Source organism: Neodiprion lecontei, chromosome 5 (assembly GCF_021901455.1).
Source record: "Neodiprion lecontei isolate iyNeoLeco1 chromosome 5, iyNeoLeco1.1, whole genome shotgun sequence".
Classification (NCBI taxonomy): Eukaryota; Metazoa; Arthropoda; class Insecta; order Hymenoptera; family Diprionidae; genus Neodiprion; species Neodiprion lecontei.
Window position 1 is genome coordinate 25,657,496 of NC_060264.1, and position 17,180 is coordinate 25,674,675.

The 17,180-nt window shown below is 36.9% G+C and overlaps 1 protein-coding gene across 1 annotated transcript in view; it reads left to right on the forward strand.

Moving 5' to 3' along the window:
• Positions 1 to 2,805, forward strand: part of LOC107218005 (5-hydroxytryptamine receptor 1) — a 42,327-nt gene extending 39,522 nt beyond the window's left edge. The window contains exon 7 of the mRNA XM_015655737.2: positions 748 to 2,805. Within this exon, the coding sequence (XP_015511223.1) occupies positions 748 to 1,009 (262 nt within the window). The 3' untranslated portion in view covers positions 1,010 to 2,805. The remainder of the gene's footprint in view (positions 1 to 747) is intronic.
• The last annotated feature ends 14,375 nt before the right edge of the window (positions 2,806 to 17,180 follow it).

Consider the following 17,180-nt stretch of genomic DNA (forward strand, 5'->3'; position numbering starts at 1 on the left):
GAATACACACCCCGATAAATGTTCAGCTTTAAGGATAAACTGGACGAGGGCATTAAAAAATGGGCCATGGTTACGTCCCACAAAAATTTGATATAAACGATCTAAGACAACTGAATGATCATTGAGAATGTCGTGTAAGCGTCCACGGAGAAAAAATTTTCAGTCGTCTTTATGGTTCAATCGAATAAAGGAAAAATAGAAAATGCAACAAATCGGGTTTTCTAGCAATTTAACGATAAAATTTAGTACCTGTTATTTTTCTTTTTGGCTATGGTCGAAGGCATTTTAACTTTTTTCCAACCATTACCGCCATCGTTTGATGTCGAAGGAATAATAAATTATCGTTAACGGCTCGTTCGAGTGAAACAAATTTAGTACAACGTAGAAAGTGATTTAATGTTGCTGTAACAAAAAAATTTATTTCCCAGCCGACTGTGATCTCACTAAATTATAGTTACTCGACCAAATTTTCTTGTGATTCCAAAAATACTCAAACCGTTTTATTGTCACGATACCTAACATCGGTAAATGACGATATTTTGTTGTCTCGGTGTCTACGTTAATTCTGGCGAGTTAATTTTTCAACGATGTATTTGTATATTTTAATTTCTCGGCATTTGGACTTCTCCAAAATGTGCCTGTAACAACTCAATTATGCTTTGGTTCGGAATATTGAACAGTTAGTTCAAATTTCTGTCGATTTAAATCAGTTTTCCCTGCTGTGACGAAAACTCTACTCTCTTTCAGACCGGCAAAAGAACGGCTCCGAGGGTACTTCCGGTTTTCGAATCGTCGTTTGCCCAGATCCTGCGAAGACGGTGTCCGAATGGGTTCCAGGCAAATACCGCGCCACCCAGCCGGACTGATGAACGTTGCCTACACTCACCATGCCGGAACGGAAAGCGTTAGCGGAAGTAACGGAGGCGGCGGAAGCTCGCGCGGAAGCGCGAACTTATACAGCCCCGATTTAGTATCCAGCAGCACACACAGAGCAAGTTTGATGCAGTGAATAAAGCTCCGCTGTTTGCATTTTTCTTCTATTCTATCCACGGGGCCGTAACGATTAGAGCGAAGCATTTGCATGCTGGGATTTTATTTATTATCTGATCGCCAATCAAATGCAAGAGCTTCGCAATTTTCGAGGCTCTCCAGTCACTGGAAAATCGTTCCCCAGGAAAACGGAATCGATTTACGGTTGTAATACATCGAATGTATTAATTCTGTAGAGGTATATGATACGAATGATATCAGTGTCTGATTGGCAAATAGCGTGAATGTGACTAATATGAATGTTTGCAGTTGACAATATGGGCATCGGATTTAATTTCCCCGTTTTGTGATTCATTCGATCAGATTATATTTGTTCGGGTATTTAATCAGCGATTGACAAAGTTTACATTTGTGATACTGGCATGAGTTGCAAAAAGAAGTTGTAAAAAGAAGAAACTGAAAACGACCACAAACTAAAACATAAGATATCTAAACTGGCAGAAATCATCGAAACAAACTTAAGTCTAACTATCAGAAACTGGACAACTGTCGATACAACTATAGTTCAGTTTTATCAACGACCTTTCGACAATTTGCCGCATTGCGTGAATACACCATTTCAATGCCAAAATCTTTTTAATATCAGTGATTGTTTACTATGGAAAAATAACGGGCTTACACCGATGAAATTTCAACATAAATTTTCTTCCTCTGATAAACTGTGAAATTTCGTACTGTGAAATCAGTGAACTGAATATTACGATTAGTAGCTAATTCTGAAGTCTTCATGTTATAAAGAAGTACGATTCTATTTCTGGCGTTGATAATTAAGGAGGGCAATATTTTATTGGAAAAACACTCAAATTGAGTGACAATTTTTTATCTTCGAAATACTGACATAGCTGTCCGACTAAAAATCTACCTACTTCACATTCAGTTACATATTTGGAGGATCAACTTATCTTTTTCACTGACCACGCACAAACTTATCGATTTCAGTTATCATGGAGAAAATCACAACTGCCGCATATCCGATTCGACACTGTATATACTTTAGTAAAACACTCGAGTATACAAAATATTTTTAAGCGTACGACGCGGAATGTTGGGTTGCCCACCGCTGAGGGGAACATATATCGGTAATATAGACCTACCGAGTTATCGGTAGGTAACGCGTTTACAGTCCTCGCAAATGAGCTGGAACTGGCCGTGTTGCCAAGCTGTGTGGATCTGGCCGAGCAGTTGATTGGTTGTTTATATTCCATGCCGAAGTGTTCAGCGATCGCGTTCCAAAGTCACGTTAAAGTGAATATATGACTTGACTAGACTTGAGTAATAATAAGAGTAGAACTGTTTTACCGATATTTGTTCCCCTAGGTGGTAGGCAACCCAAACATACTGCGGCGTGTACTTAAAAACACGCTGTAAGTGTACAATATTCGAAAACGATCCGTTATGCATGGGAAACTGCCCGATTCATTTTACTTCTGTCGTAGAAATGTCCACTCGATTTCTCTTAGAACGAGTCCACCAGACACGTCTGCAAGGTATGTGAGATTTGGATATCCATTACATTTATGACGTAGATATTTATAGGTAGGTATTTCATCGGAGTTCGTTCGATCATGTCCATGATATTGATGATACCTGGAACGGATATCCACTGAAGGTGGAAGGTCGTTGTTCGCCTCTCGTATATATAAGGATGTGATAAAGAAAGTGCGATAAAAAGAAAGGTGGTAGAAAAAAAAACTCCACCTATATGAGAGCACCCTTAACGGTGTCATAAAAGTAATGCTTTCACATTTGTCAAAGCCATGACGAGCGTATTATCGCGATCACATGGGAGGAAAGATGGAACGAAAAGCCTGTAGTCCTCGATTAATGGAACTGGTATAATATGCCTAATACTTTTGAAAATTGCGACAAGCCGCGACCCGCGTTAAAAAGTACATTTGTCAATTTCAGAGTATTTTCACCATTCTGTTCTTCGAATGAAAGTTCATATGACGAAACTCAGTGAACGATAGACTTCGTGCATGAAATTTTTTTACTTCCACCTCTCAATGAATAACAAATTCTGTATAAATCAGTGCCAATAATCAGATGAAACGATATATGTGTGTGTATTGTTATCATATAATAAGTCAAAAATGTTAATATCGCTTATTGCGCATAACCCAAGGTATTTGAAATTTAAAAGCTATTCAACCGTACATAATCATAAGCTAATTGATAATGAGGTTAAAAAAAACAAATTTTATCTTGACTATTGCAAATGGTGAGTCAAATATATGTATAAGTATCTGTCATTTCCCTATAATAGTATTAATTATTACAATCAGTGGCTTCTGGATAAAGTATCGTGATATTTCATTCACATTTATTTTTTTGCTGTTGTTTTTTATTCCGTGTCAGTATTATTGTTCAGGCCGTATTGACTTGGCGATTTTCAAATTCGAAAATCCCAAGTCTTGAAGCCATTGTACTAGAATGCAAACGGAATTGCTGAAGATATAATCGAAGGACGTTTAAACATAGTTCCTTCGACAACTAGAATTAAGAGATCCCACACCCTCAAGATGAGCTGCGCTTAGAAAATCCGTTCGCGACGTTAAGGCATGGGAAAAAACGAATACATAAAGTTTTAAGAGTGTGATATCATATTTTGCACGTGTTAGCTATTAGGCGTAATAAATTCTGTATAATAAATATTCAAAGGAAGTGAAGTGACGTCGAGTTTACTCAACTGCACAATATATCATCGATGTAATCACTATATCACTGTTAATATTGCTATACTGTTGTGCGGATTTTTTCAATAGTTCATAATATATGGTGTTTACAAAAACAATAAGTATTGAATTATTGTATGTATTATATAATATTACGTAACGGTATAAAATGAGTCTGTAAAATGACCAAAAGATCGTTGAAAGACAATATTGTGACATCTATTAAAGTTATCCACACGTAGCAAACGAGCTAGGATTTAATTTGATATCGTTAACTGTGTGTATCTATACCGGGACAATCTCTTGAAACTTGAAAATCAACCGCGCATGCGCGAGTTTTATCGGCTGTTCGCGCAGGCTGGCCATCCCGAGTTTCAGCTGTCAAACTGTTTCTGCCAGCGATGTAGTCGATAGGAATTTTCGAGGTTAGAATCTCAATTAATTGAGGCGGTGACTCGGAAAGGTTTGGGATGCATTTGTTACTGGGTTGGAAAGTTGATTCTTCGAAGAACGGTCGGAATTTAATGCTTATGCTCTTTGAAAATTCAAACGGACACATTTTGCGTAGGTTGGCCCGCCTGCATCGCAGACAAGAATATCGCTGCGGGAAGATTTCGCCGACCAACGAGATTTAATTATTTGGCGCATGCGCGGTTGATTTTCAAGTTTCAAGAGATTGTCCCGGTATGTTTGTGCGAGAAATGATATTATTTAATACGAAAGAATTATATGCGCGTATATAAACGTTAAACGTATGCATACGTAAATAATAGTACACGCATTCAAGAAATATTTAACCGAATGTCTGTAAGAATTTATTGCTTATTGTCTACTATTTGTCAAATATTTGTGCATTATCGTATTACATGTACGAATATAATAGGACGACATTAGAGTCAGCAGATATTGAAGAAAGAAAAAAAATGTGTCATTGATAATGCTTACATTATACGAGTATAATTTGGTGAATGTCAATGCTTCGACCCTTTTATTCACGAAACGCTTCATCCTCGGAAAGTATCTTGTTAGTAATGAGATTCTAAGAAAAAGTGGTAATTTTCAAAAATTTACATTATAATAACAATTCGTTCACTTCCTTTTGGTTCAGTTATTTCAATTTGCACAGTAATTTTTGTTACGAAAAACTGTCAGATGTTTCTTATTCCGTTGTCTTTTGGTTTCTTTTGTCGATGAACAAGATATCAAAAATGGGAGAAAAGCAATTTGTATCAAGATAAGATAATAACGATACACGGGTATGAAAGGGTTGATGAGGAGAAAGAGTGACAAGTGATATTTTTTAATAAACTGTTCTTTAGAATAAAAAAAAATATTTAAAATTTGTATTAGAAAGAATATAGAAGTTCACTTAGAAAAACAAATATATGAGCGCTAAGTATACGATTCTGTCTTACATAATGAACATAGTAATTGAGGCATACGTGAAAGATTCTCGTAGAATTTGTCAAAATCTAGAATAAAACGGGAAATTTTTTACGCAGAAGTTTATTCATTATACTGTATTGAGATGTCCATAAGTTGGAGTAAATTTATATAAATATACGAATGCAGCAAGAGTAATTTTTTCATTTTATTTCTAAAAATGATGTGAATACAAGCCGATATTACAAAACTTTGTCAAAATCATAAGCATGGTCTCAATCATCTGCAATTAGTCTGCGGTGAAACTTTAAAAAGCGGGCCAGTCTATTTTTGTTACGATATATTTTTGTATTTTGCTAAAACAGGAAGTAAATACCTCGCCAAGTAGTGTAAATATACTTTTCTATGTTTACTGGATAAATATTCATTTCGGGAGAAGTATAAGGGTGTAATAAATATTTTTCATGTATACTTAGTAATTATAGCCCAACCTGTTTCTTGGTCAACTTAAATGCAGAATAACTTAATTTTACGGTAAGAAATTGAGACGATTATATGCTCTTGAATTTTGCAATCTGTAACGCTGTTGCTTTTTCATTTTATTTCAAGATCGCGTATTTCATTGTAGAGGTTTCATGAAATTTCTCATTATTTTCATATCTAGTAGGGATTTGAAATATTCAAAGAGAAAATTGTATCGAAGTTATTATTGATGTTATGTTGCTTGTAAAAGTATCTACACTACTTGTATTAGTATTAGATATCTCCGTCATACTACTCCGTAAAAAGAACAGACAATTTTGGAAACTCGGTCCTGTATCTTTCTTATAAATCTGAAATCGGCCAATATACTCTTGATAGTTATAGGATAAGCCGTGTTTCATGTGCTCGATGTAAAAACTTCATGTAAAAATGAAACGAATAAACGAATAGGTAATAATATCGTCTTTCATCGTTTGAAGCCTGAATCCTCTCTCTCTCCTTAATTTTATTCGCTAATTAATTACCTCTGAGATCAGTACGGAATTCAAATAAAATTCGTTCGAACGTAATTACGAATGAAAAATTAGTCTGGCGAAGTTTTATCGAATCTCTCTCTCTTTTTGACAGTGAAAAATAACAAACCGATAACAGCGAAAGTTAGTCAAAATTTTTATTTTTCATCCAAGCGTATATTCCAATAAACACGACTAGGCAATTTTTCATACCCATTCTTTGAATGCAACGGCGTATAAATATCAGATTCTTATATCGAATCGTTTCGGAGATCATTGTAGGATTTTGTCGCGATAGACCAACATTTTTATAGACATCTGTTTTTCGAATACCAGAGGTCTGAAGACGTAAATATTTAGTGAAATGAGCAAAAGTTATATTGGACCAAAATCGATACCTGTCCTATAAGACCTTATGTGTTAGAAAATGATAACGGAAAATTTTAGAGAATGTCTGAACAGCGGAGCTATTCACTTGTTGAAATCGCAAACTACTTTGGAAGACAGTCGCTTTAAAAACACTTGAAATGAGTTGAAATCACGTATAATCACGCTTAAAATTGCATAAAACCACATGAAATCACTTGAAATCAGTTGTAATCGCTATGAATTCACTTGAAATCCCATGAAATAGTATGAGATCCCTTGAAATCGTATGAAATCTGGAATGCAGCTACTTTAAAATCGCATACAATTACATGAAATCAGTTGTAATCACTGCGAGTTCACTTGAAATCGTATGAAATCGTAGAGATCCCTTGAAATTGCGTGAATTCGCACGTATATTCACTCGTTGAATTCACAAACCGCTTTGGAAAGCAGTCCCTTTGAAATCGCTTGAAATCATTGAAGTAATTGCAAAATCGCTTGTTAAACGATCTACAGATTGAGCACCACCTCGGTCTGAGTTCTCTTTGCTTTAGATAATGTAAAAATTATTCTAAAATTACATTTTCTCAGTGTTTGTATAAAAAAAAAAAAAAAAAAAAAAGGAGGTTCACCGTTTTTATGCTTACTTTTTCACCTGCAGTACGTAACCCACCTTCGCAAACGCCCGAGATTGTACGGCATATTCGACGAAGAGAAGGTTTCGAAATTAGGTAAACGGGGCTTGTTTTATGGCCGAGGGTTCTACTCCGTAACACCGAGACCTAGGGCAACGGAATAAACTTTACTGAGCCAATTCAATGCCAAAGCAGCTACAAAGCTGGAACCGTACTTGCCTAGGATCCCATAGCTGCTGTAACAACTTCTGTCACCGCTGTTGTCAGTCCGCGAGTCGATTCGAACACACCCTTTTAGACCTTTACGGCTTTTAGAGTTTAGGAAACTTTGTAGGAGGGGAGGGGGGGAGGGGGGATGAACTTGCCGTCCGTGTGTGGAATTCGCGTGGGGTGTAACAAGTTTACTTGCTAACCTCTTTACCTGTAATACGTAAACTTTTACTTCTGTGGTTGCAATTATGTGACGTGAATTCGCGACTTGTATTAACGTTCCCATTTGATCAACGAACGGTGCCGGGTAATCAATTCATAGTTGGGCATTTCGCCGTAACGCCCTGTATATGAGACGTTAATATAACCGTGGAATTTCATTAGTCAATTAACGCAGCCGCTATTAACACGGCTAGTCCTACAACAGCGTTAGCTACTGCAACGTCGCTTCGAATATTGCAAGCGCTAGTTATTGCGTCTGCGTTACAGATTAGCGAGATGTGCCGTATTAGTAGAGAGGAGACAAAGGGCTGGAAAAGGTACGAGGGCCAAGTGACCCAAAAATAATAACGCGAAAAAAAATATCCCGTATTCATTTTGTTAAATATTTTGTCAATTTCTTCTCATGGGTTGTTTCTGTCATGGATTATTCTTGTCTTGGGTTACTTTTGTCTTACGTTATTTTTGTCTCGGTTTATTTTAATCATGGGTTATTTTTGTTTTTTGTTAATTTCTTTCGGTTATTTTTGTCTTGGAGTATTTCCTTCGGATTAATTATTTTTGTCTTGGGTTATTTTTCACATGGGTTATTTTTGTTTGAGTTGTTTTGGTCTTCGGTTATTTGCCTTTGGGTTATTTTTGTCTTTGGTTATTTTCTTTGGGTTATTTGTCTCGTGATTTAATTTTTGTTCGAGTTATTTTTGGCTTTGGTTATTTCCTTTGGGTTGTTTTTGCGTTTGGGTTATTTTTCTCATGTGCTATTTTTGTTTTGGATTATCTTAGTTTTGGGTACTCTTCTCTTGGTTTATTTACCACAGGTTATTTTTACATGGAAGATCGAGGACGACAACTGTTGGAGAAATGTGTAAATATAAAAATTTTTAAACACATACACGTGTACCATTCATGCTGCTCTTACAAATAAATTTTACTCAAATATTACCGCTATATTCACAATGCCATTTCTGTCTTATATTGTCCAATTTAAATAATTCAAATAAAATTCTGAAATAAATTTATATAACTTACTTCACCATCCGTTACAACACATAATTTGCTCAGTTGACAATTGATCTTCGCTACTTGACGAAACAAAAATTAATGTAGACTTACTATGGAACTGTCTTTTTGTAATCTTTAAGGACTTTAAAATACGGAAAAGTGTTGAATTCAAGCGAAAAGTTGCTAGCCTTAATTTTAACACACGTTCTCCTTTCGCGCACTCTGGAGACCAAAAATCAGGCTGTTCGGGAAGTTAGGGTCCGTCGTTCTGTCGCACTGTCCGTCACAAAAACTCGATTACCTATCCCGGAAATGGTGGTGATTAGAGTTCCGACATTTTCAGGGCATTCTCGGTTTTCAAGCAAGATGAGAAGCTCCCGTTCCTATGAGTCACTTCCGGTGTAACCGGAAGTCGGGTCGGGTCCAAAATGAGAGGGTTTCATCTTGGATGGTAATCCGATATACCCTGAAAATCTGGGGTTGGGTACAAAAATGCGAAAGACCAAAACGTCGACGGCAGGAAATCTCGAAAGTCGAACAACCGACATTTCAAAACGTAGAAAGTCCATAAATACGAAAAGATGACTTGCGGCAAAATAAAAATTGAAGCACAATAATGTGTAAATAAATTTATACCGACATTTTTTTTTATTTTTTTGTTGCTAATGACCAAAACTAATCGTGGAAAACTAATTTTTTCGGTTTCGCGGCTTGTCGAAGTATTAGCCGTTCTCAATTTTTAATTTCGAAACTTTCATTTTTCTGTATCTCCGGATTCTGTGCTTCGGTCATTCGGAACACCGGCTGTTCTGAAAATACTTTTTCGGAGAAGAGAGCGTTCGGTGAAATGAACTTTCGAGAAAACAGTTATTCGTATTACTGAACTGGGTGACTTATCGAAAATCCCAACTTCGTTCATTGTTTTAAAATTCTTACATCGAAAATTTCGGCTTTTCGATCACTCGACTTTTTGGTCCTTCAGGATTCCGACCTCCACCCAATATCTGAAACCTCTTTAATCAACCGTTTCGCATATTAGATTCACAACGGCATGACTATATTCCAATTAGATTAATCAGTTTCGCAATTTTTATTTTTTAAAGACCGTAAAAAAAAGTACCGGTAACAAACGGCTTGCTGGATTGTTAGTAACAAGATAATACATTTTTATATTTACAATCAACGTTGAACGAAGCAAAATTTCTAAACACGGTGCCTGGGTGTTGCGGAAATTTTGAAATCGCGATGATAACCGCAGTCCGCGAACCGGATCACTCAAAGATCAATACCGACAATTTCACAAGGGTGAATAGAAAATCAACTGATCATTTTACCAGCCCATTCGACGCTCGGTAGAGAAAATTAAATATCAAGGGCTTGTGTAAAACGGTGAAATTAGATTTGCCCGCTGCCGGCTGTTTTCGGTAAAGAGGGTGAAAAAATATTGGGCGAAATTGAGTGTCAGGCTCGTGGTATTGACAACGAAGAAATCGAGGTGAGAATCCCTCTTTTATTCTGGCCACGATTATTATTTTCGGGACGTTTTTTAAATTTAAGTAATTCAAACAACGTAACAATAATAAGGTGTAACGCAAAAATAGACAAAAATATTATTCCTCATTGTTATCACATTTTAGGTGAAAAAATTCGATAACGTCTACACGTTTTTCGCGATACTTTTCATCACGATTAAAAGGCAAGAGTTCTCGAAAACGAGCGAGTGAAAAATCTGAAACCGATCGGACTTGGCAGCCGAATGAAAAAGTTTTGAAAAGAAATTTTTTTTATATCTTTCGATAAACAAAAAGGTTATACTTTTTTAAACCTGAATATATCAACTGGGAAAAGCATAACGGTTTACTTAGAAAAATTAATAAAGAGAAAAAAGTACATATTCGTCGTTAAAATATTGCTAATAGATTCATTTCCGGTAGAATCGGAAGTTCAAATTAAGCGGAACCCGGCAATTTTTCATGCTTATCATTTGATTGTAAACTTCTGAAGTTTCAATGTAAGCTGCGAATAAAACTAATTGAAAAGTCGCAAACTGAAATTAAATACGCGTATCTGTGACTATAATTTTCACACTTTTTTGGAAACAATTTTAAGGGACGATATTCCAACCACAGCGAAGATTGTTTTGGCGTTATCCTTGAATGTTTTCGTGAGAATTTTTTGGTATTGACGATATTTTGGATTCTGTTTATCGTGTTCAGACGTTCAGCTTTTCCAATTCTCCAGAAATCTTCGACTTATATGCTATTATTAAATCAATTTCAAAGCTACTTTTGTAGCTCGAGGATTTTTCGCTTGCAATGTAGAAAAAACGTCACACAATGTATAATTAACCGAGTTTCTGGATCAAGTGTATCTTGATTTTATCCTCAATGTATTATTTCGTCCATTACAAATGAAATAATCATTTTTTTCACCGTATTGCACAATGAAAACCACAAACTCTTACAATTTTTCCTGTTTTACCGAACAGTGATGGATGAATTTTTTATTTCAGAGCCAACTTATACGAGTATCTCTTGAACGGCGGAGAAGACAAAGTTCCGACCCGTTTCTTTGCAATAAATATGGACACTTTTATTTTATACCCAAACAAAGGATCGGCAGAGGCAACGAAGCGGGAAAAAAATGCCTAGCGTAGTTTCCGGCAAGCAAATTTTCGTGCTGCGTCACGGAAGATAATGTGTTTACGTTTGATCCGGTCTACCGCTGGACGCATGAATATAATGAAAAAATTAGGTGAAAAAAAAATGATTTCCAACATGATCATCAATCGTCGAATGATTATTTCCGAATCTACCGTTAACCGTTTTCGATTTAAATACTTTAGCCCCGTAAAAAGCCAATGGAATTGAAATTTTCTTTGAATTCAAGACTTGAAAACCCGCAACTCGTATCATAAAAGCTCTATTTTATCATACATTACGAATACTGTTTACGAAATATTGATATTGCAGCCAAATTGAAGGATGTTGTCTCGTTGAATTTGAGTAAAAAATTTGTCCGAATTTAAGACTAATCGAGTTGAAAATACGAACATAAAACCTTGAACGGTAATTGACTTAGTTTCGTTCGTGAGTGATGATGAAACTTTTCCCATTTTATTCAGCCCTCGTCATATTGTAGTTATATTAAACTCGTTTACCGCGCATCGGATTTTATACGCGGGCATGCAAAGAGATCCGAGATTATCGCTAATCCGTCAGAGCAGAGAGAAGGGTCAGGTTAAAATTACACCGTGGAAAATTGCCGGTTAAACAAACAATATGGTGAATTAATTCCTCGCAGTTTTGTTACAAATATTTTGAAGACGTATTAAAAATGGCTGAATTGGTTGATTTATTCACATGTAAAATCCTCACTTAACACTTTATTAGAATCATACAAATAGCTGAACTCTATATGTTGGAAGATAAATGACACCATTTTTTTTTTTTTTTCACCGCCGTTTGTTTCCTTCGAGACGCGAACCTGCCAAAGAAGGGGTTGTATTCTCGCCAAGACGTCGTTTATGACGGGCCTAAGCTTTCCGTCGTTAAACAGGCCGTTGAAATTTCCAAGTTCTGACGCGGCAACGTTAATGCAAGCTGCTTATGAAGTCTCGCTTATTCGGACAAACAATACGCGTCGTATGATATTCATTTAAACACCTAATTAGCTCTCGGGGAAATGAGATAGTGCAAAAAAGATGTTTCCTGGAAAACATTTCGCAATTTCCAAGTGACATTTGACGGTGATATTAGAAAACTTCACGGAAATTCGCGATAAATTTCATTATTTTAAACGTGTAACGATTATGCATTATAACACAATTCCACAAAGATAAATGACTTTCGAAAAAATCGATGTGGTGAAAACAAATCTCTGACGCAAGTTGTTTCCTCTTTTAATATGTCACACGTTATTTAGACGTAAAATCCGAAAAGTTTTGTATGACCTTCGCAGTGTATTTTTTTTTTTTTTTTTTTCTTCTTTATGTGACGTTCCGACTTATTTCGGTTCTGTAATGATAAAATCGGGGACATCCTGTAATAACTGATCAGACGATCGATAAATTTATCGATAATTATCCCAGGTCGACGTCTCAGATTAATTACAGGGGTAGTCAGAATGCAGAAATTTATACGAAGCAGCCGACATCGTTAAGCGGTGGTAGAATAGCCTTCATTAAAATTCGAAGGATTCTAATGATCGTGAGCCAAAGGCTTTCAGTAAGATCTTGCAGGCTTTTCAATAAGACTCTTAAAATTGGTCCGATTAAACGCCGCTCGGCTTCCCTGACACAATTCGCGAGTTGTAGGTGAAGATGAGGTGAATATCTCCGGAAATTCGGAGCCTCGAGAGTAAAGTAGACGAAACAAGTAGGTTGATAAAAAATATACAGCCGAAGGAAATACTTGTGATCATAAATGTGATCAGAGGAAAAAGGAGATGAATGGGAAACCGGCAAATACGCCAGATTACCAAATTAACTTCAGAATAAGTATTACATGGAATTCCATCGTTTTCCGCATGTTAAACTCTAGACGACCAAATTTCCCGAAGGATTTAATTGTCGGAGAGGCGCCATTCGCATGGTTTTAATGAACGAGTATTCACTCCAGAAACTTTCTGATATGAGAACAATCTGGAGTTTCGACAGATTTGAAAACACTTATTTGCACCAATTCCCGCCAGGTAACGTCATCTACATCATGTAAGGTCATTGAGGTTGGCGGAGAAGATGAGTCCATAGACTTAAAGTGGCCATGTCCGGTTACGTACCTAACTTTTATTTGTTAGAAATAATAATTTTTTTTGTCAATTTTTCTTGCACAAAGGAATTCTGGATATAGAATGAATATTTTTCTAACGCCCAAACTATTCATGGCTCAGGATGTGGCCATGGAGACTTTTTTTCCGAATGCCTAGATCTACAACGTATAAAAATCCAGACGATTTCACTGAAATCCAATTTCCGCGAGGTTGTTGCGAGGTTCTTTATACCTACGGTAAGATCCAGAACACCATGCGATTCCTGTAAATTTCACTGGAAGATATTTAATCTCTTCGGAAATATTGCAGATGGCTAAAGGTGAAGAGAAAAACAAACTCTACCAATAATTCTGTATTGCCAATGATCGGTCGCTATACAAGTAGAGAAATGTGCGTTACGTAGAAATATGAGAAATCAATATCGAAGCATCGCCACTTCCGAAAATGGCCACCACTATGAGTAGGCACTACTCGAATAACTTTGCTGGGAGGTTTGACGAATCATCAGAGATTGTTGGGATCCCCAATCCCAGAGTTTAGGGTCAGAGATCGATCTTCCTATTACGAGGTGATGAGATATCTTGTGCATTCTATTCCCTCGACGGTAGGTTTCAGTGTTGAATATATTAACGTTTTTTTTTTTTTTTTTGCTTTATTGCCGACGTTTAAGTGCTTCCAGAGTAAAGTTCTCCACATTGGTAAAGAAAACCGTGGGATTTTTGCCAAGCGTAATCCCAATGCGATGTAACTTCACAAGGGGATCAATAGATGCTTGCGAAAAGTAGGTAAAACAGGTGGATGAAGGGGTGAATATGGACTCAACGACGCAAAAATATTACCTGCAGGAAAACTCAGCTGGTGTAATTTAAGAGATAAACCGATGTCTCGAGTAGCCGTATCAAACACTGTCTGCAACGTCTTTGGAACAAAATCACTCAACCCCCTGACGTTAGAGGCAAACAAATTGAAAAGTGTTCCAACGTCAGTGAAATCCGTGGTACGAATGCACCAGTGATTTTTCCCCGGAATGCGGTATATACGTTAGAGAAGTAAGAGGTCGTGGATAATTGATTGGAGCTCGAGAGGCGAGTGGCAGTTAGTCAATCGGTTAATTCGGTCAAATACGTAAGGCCGTTTGCGACGAGGAGAGCAATTAGAATATCAACTTGGCTGACCGAGTACCCGAATCTATTTGCCAGACTAAAAGTGTTTGTCGAACACTAAAGCCTGATACATGATGTTAATGAAAAATGACTTGTGTTCCAGATGTCGTTTAGGGTACTCATCGACTTTTAATTACGACCGTGCGTGATAAAATTTATAAAAATCGAGTCAAATTAGATGTAGTTTGAGACGATTTGTATTTTGAAATAGGATGAGAGACAGAGAGGGAAGGAGAGACGAGAGCGAAGGCTCGGTAGATCTACGTACTTCGAAATGATAAGACGTGTTTAAAGTCAGTGAGTTGAAGCGCAAATCCTGATCAGGTAAAAATTTTAAGCCGAGCATAGTACGGAGAAAAAGAAAAAACTTCACTCGCAACGTTTTATCCGTTTTTAAATATCTTCACCGTATTGTATATAATACACCTCGTTGAAAGCCTAGCTCGTATAAATTTTATTTCACTGACAATTTTCTCCTCACAATCTAAGCAAACGGTCAGATCTCTCAATTTTATAAGACAAACTATCTCCTTTGTTATGTATCATTTTTAATCTCATTTTCGCCCATCGTTTTATCTTTTCATTTATACCTACGTGTGTTTTTTGTTATTTATTTATATGTGTGTTTAGACCAACAGGCTAGGTTTGTTAGTCCTGCGACGCGTAGGTTATACTGCAAAATGAAAAGACTAATTCAATTGATGGTGGATAAACAAAAGGAATAAAAAATAGAAGTTTCAAAATTATATAAAATACTCAATTTCTATCGGTGTTTTGATATCCGTGTTCTCGAATTCATTTTTGAAAAATTACTTTTTTTCACACGATAAAAATTCTCTACACATATAACATATTTACACCCTATCGTTTTCAGAATACCCACAAATTCCTCACTTTTTGCGCGACAATGTAATAAAGCTGCTGCCGAAAAATAGGTACGACGAAAAAAAAAATAATATGTAAATATTTTCCCACGTTACGGTGTTTAAGGCCGATATTCATGCGCATACATTATACGCGGCTGGTTATTCACCGACAGCCATCCATTCCAGGACCCCTGAGTGCTGGCACTGTTTTACACCAATGATAAATGGTTCATAATCCTGGAGACGGGAATTGTCATCGAGACTACAAACCGAGCAGCATTTCGCACCGCATGAATACACGTGGACGTAACGACCATTCATCCCGGTATTTATCGATGGAAATTTTTCTCACCCCTTCGCGCCCGATGAAAACACAATAGTCAGGCACTCGCCTGGCTCTCTTCAGCCGTAAATAAAACCAGACCCGTTTGTTTAACGGTTCGTTTCGAGAACATCGCCAAGTGGCCGAACGTCAATTCACTTTCAAGATAATCGAAGAGATAATTGAGTTTTTAATTTTTGTTTTTTTTTTTTTTTAATTCTTACCTCACCTGCAAAAGTTTATTCACGTGAGAGAAAAATTTTCTCAACTCTTAAGTCTAACCAACCTTGACAGGATTTTTAGAGTCGATTGAGTCGATAGAAAACATTCGACATATCAGTTTTTTTACGACAATGGGAGGCCGTTACTATTGAAGGGTTGAATCAATTCTACGAAATGACGTTCTTTCAACAAATAATGCGCGCATTTATTGCTTGTACGATGTTTAAACTTCACGTCGGTAAATAGCTATCTGAAAAAAAGTATTTTGATAAATCTCCTCCGCCCAACGTTGACAGGTTGTGAAGAAATTACAGTATCGACTTCTAAGGGTAACGCTTCTACATCCATTTCAAAGTTCTTATACTTTCCGTCAGTTGCACAGAGTCGATAAAAACACTTGCCGCGGCACTTTATACGGAAAAAATACAAAGCCAACGACACCCTGGTGAACTGAAGGCAAAAAAGAAGCTGACTCCTAGCTATTTCAATATCTATAGTTGCTACATAAGGATCGTACACAGCATTCGCTATGAATGGAAAAAGTCAACGTGATATTTGAGGGTAAAAGAAACGAACAGACGTAATTCAGCGACTGACTAACCAGTGTAACGAAGATATAACGAGAGGGATGGGATCAGTAGGTGGAGGCGATAAAACAATTTCAAACACAAACTCCGCTGAATGGGAGATTTGTATTCCGCTTGAATAATTATTCGAACGACGGAGGGAATTAGCTCAGATTTTTTAAACGTTTAAAATACCGATGAAGAGAATCCTCGCTTGCACGGGATGTTGATGATTGGACCAATTGCCTACCGCAGAGCACGTAATCCTTGTCTGTCGCAGACGAAGATAGCTAATCCCATCCCATTCCAGTATTAGGTTTACGAATCCCATTCTATTCCTCGGTACTGTAACTTTGCGTTACAAGAATATAAAGGGGCTTCGCAAATGCAGCGAAAGACAGAAAATTCGGGGAAAATCGTATATCAGAGAAAATGGGTTCTCTCGAGTTAACGTCTGGGGAAAGACTTAGATTACAATAATGGCGGTGGGCGTAGCAGCAAAGGAATTCATCTATCTGTAACACGCTTTTATCTTGAAGGGCTAAGATTCCCTTGTTTACCCTGTACAGGTAAAGGGTAAAAAGTTACCTGTTAGTGACAGACCTCACAGCCGGGTACTAGAAGTACCCAAATTTCTTTTTATACTAGCTATAGGTCTCACAGTCACCCTTCTCGATAGACTCGAAACAATAATAGTGGGCTCGGGGTCCATTTAACGATTCATAATATAGCC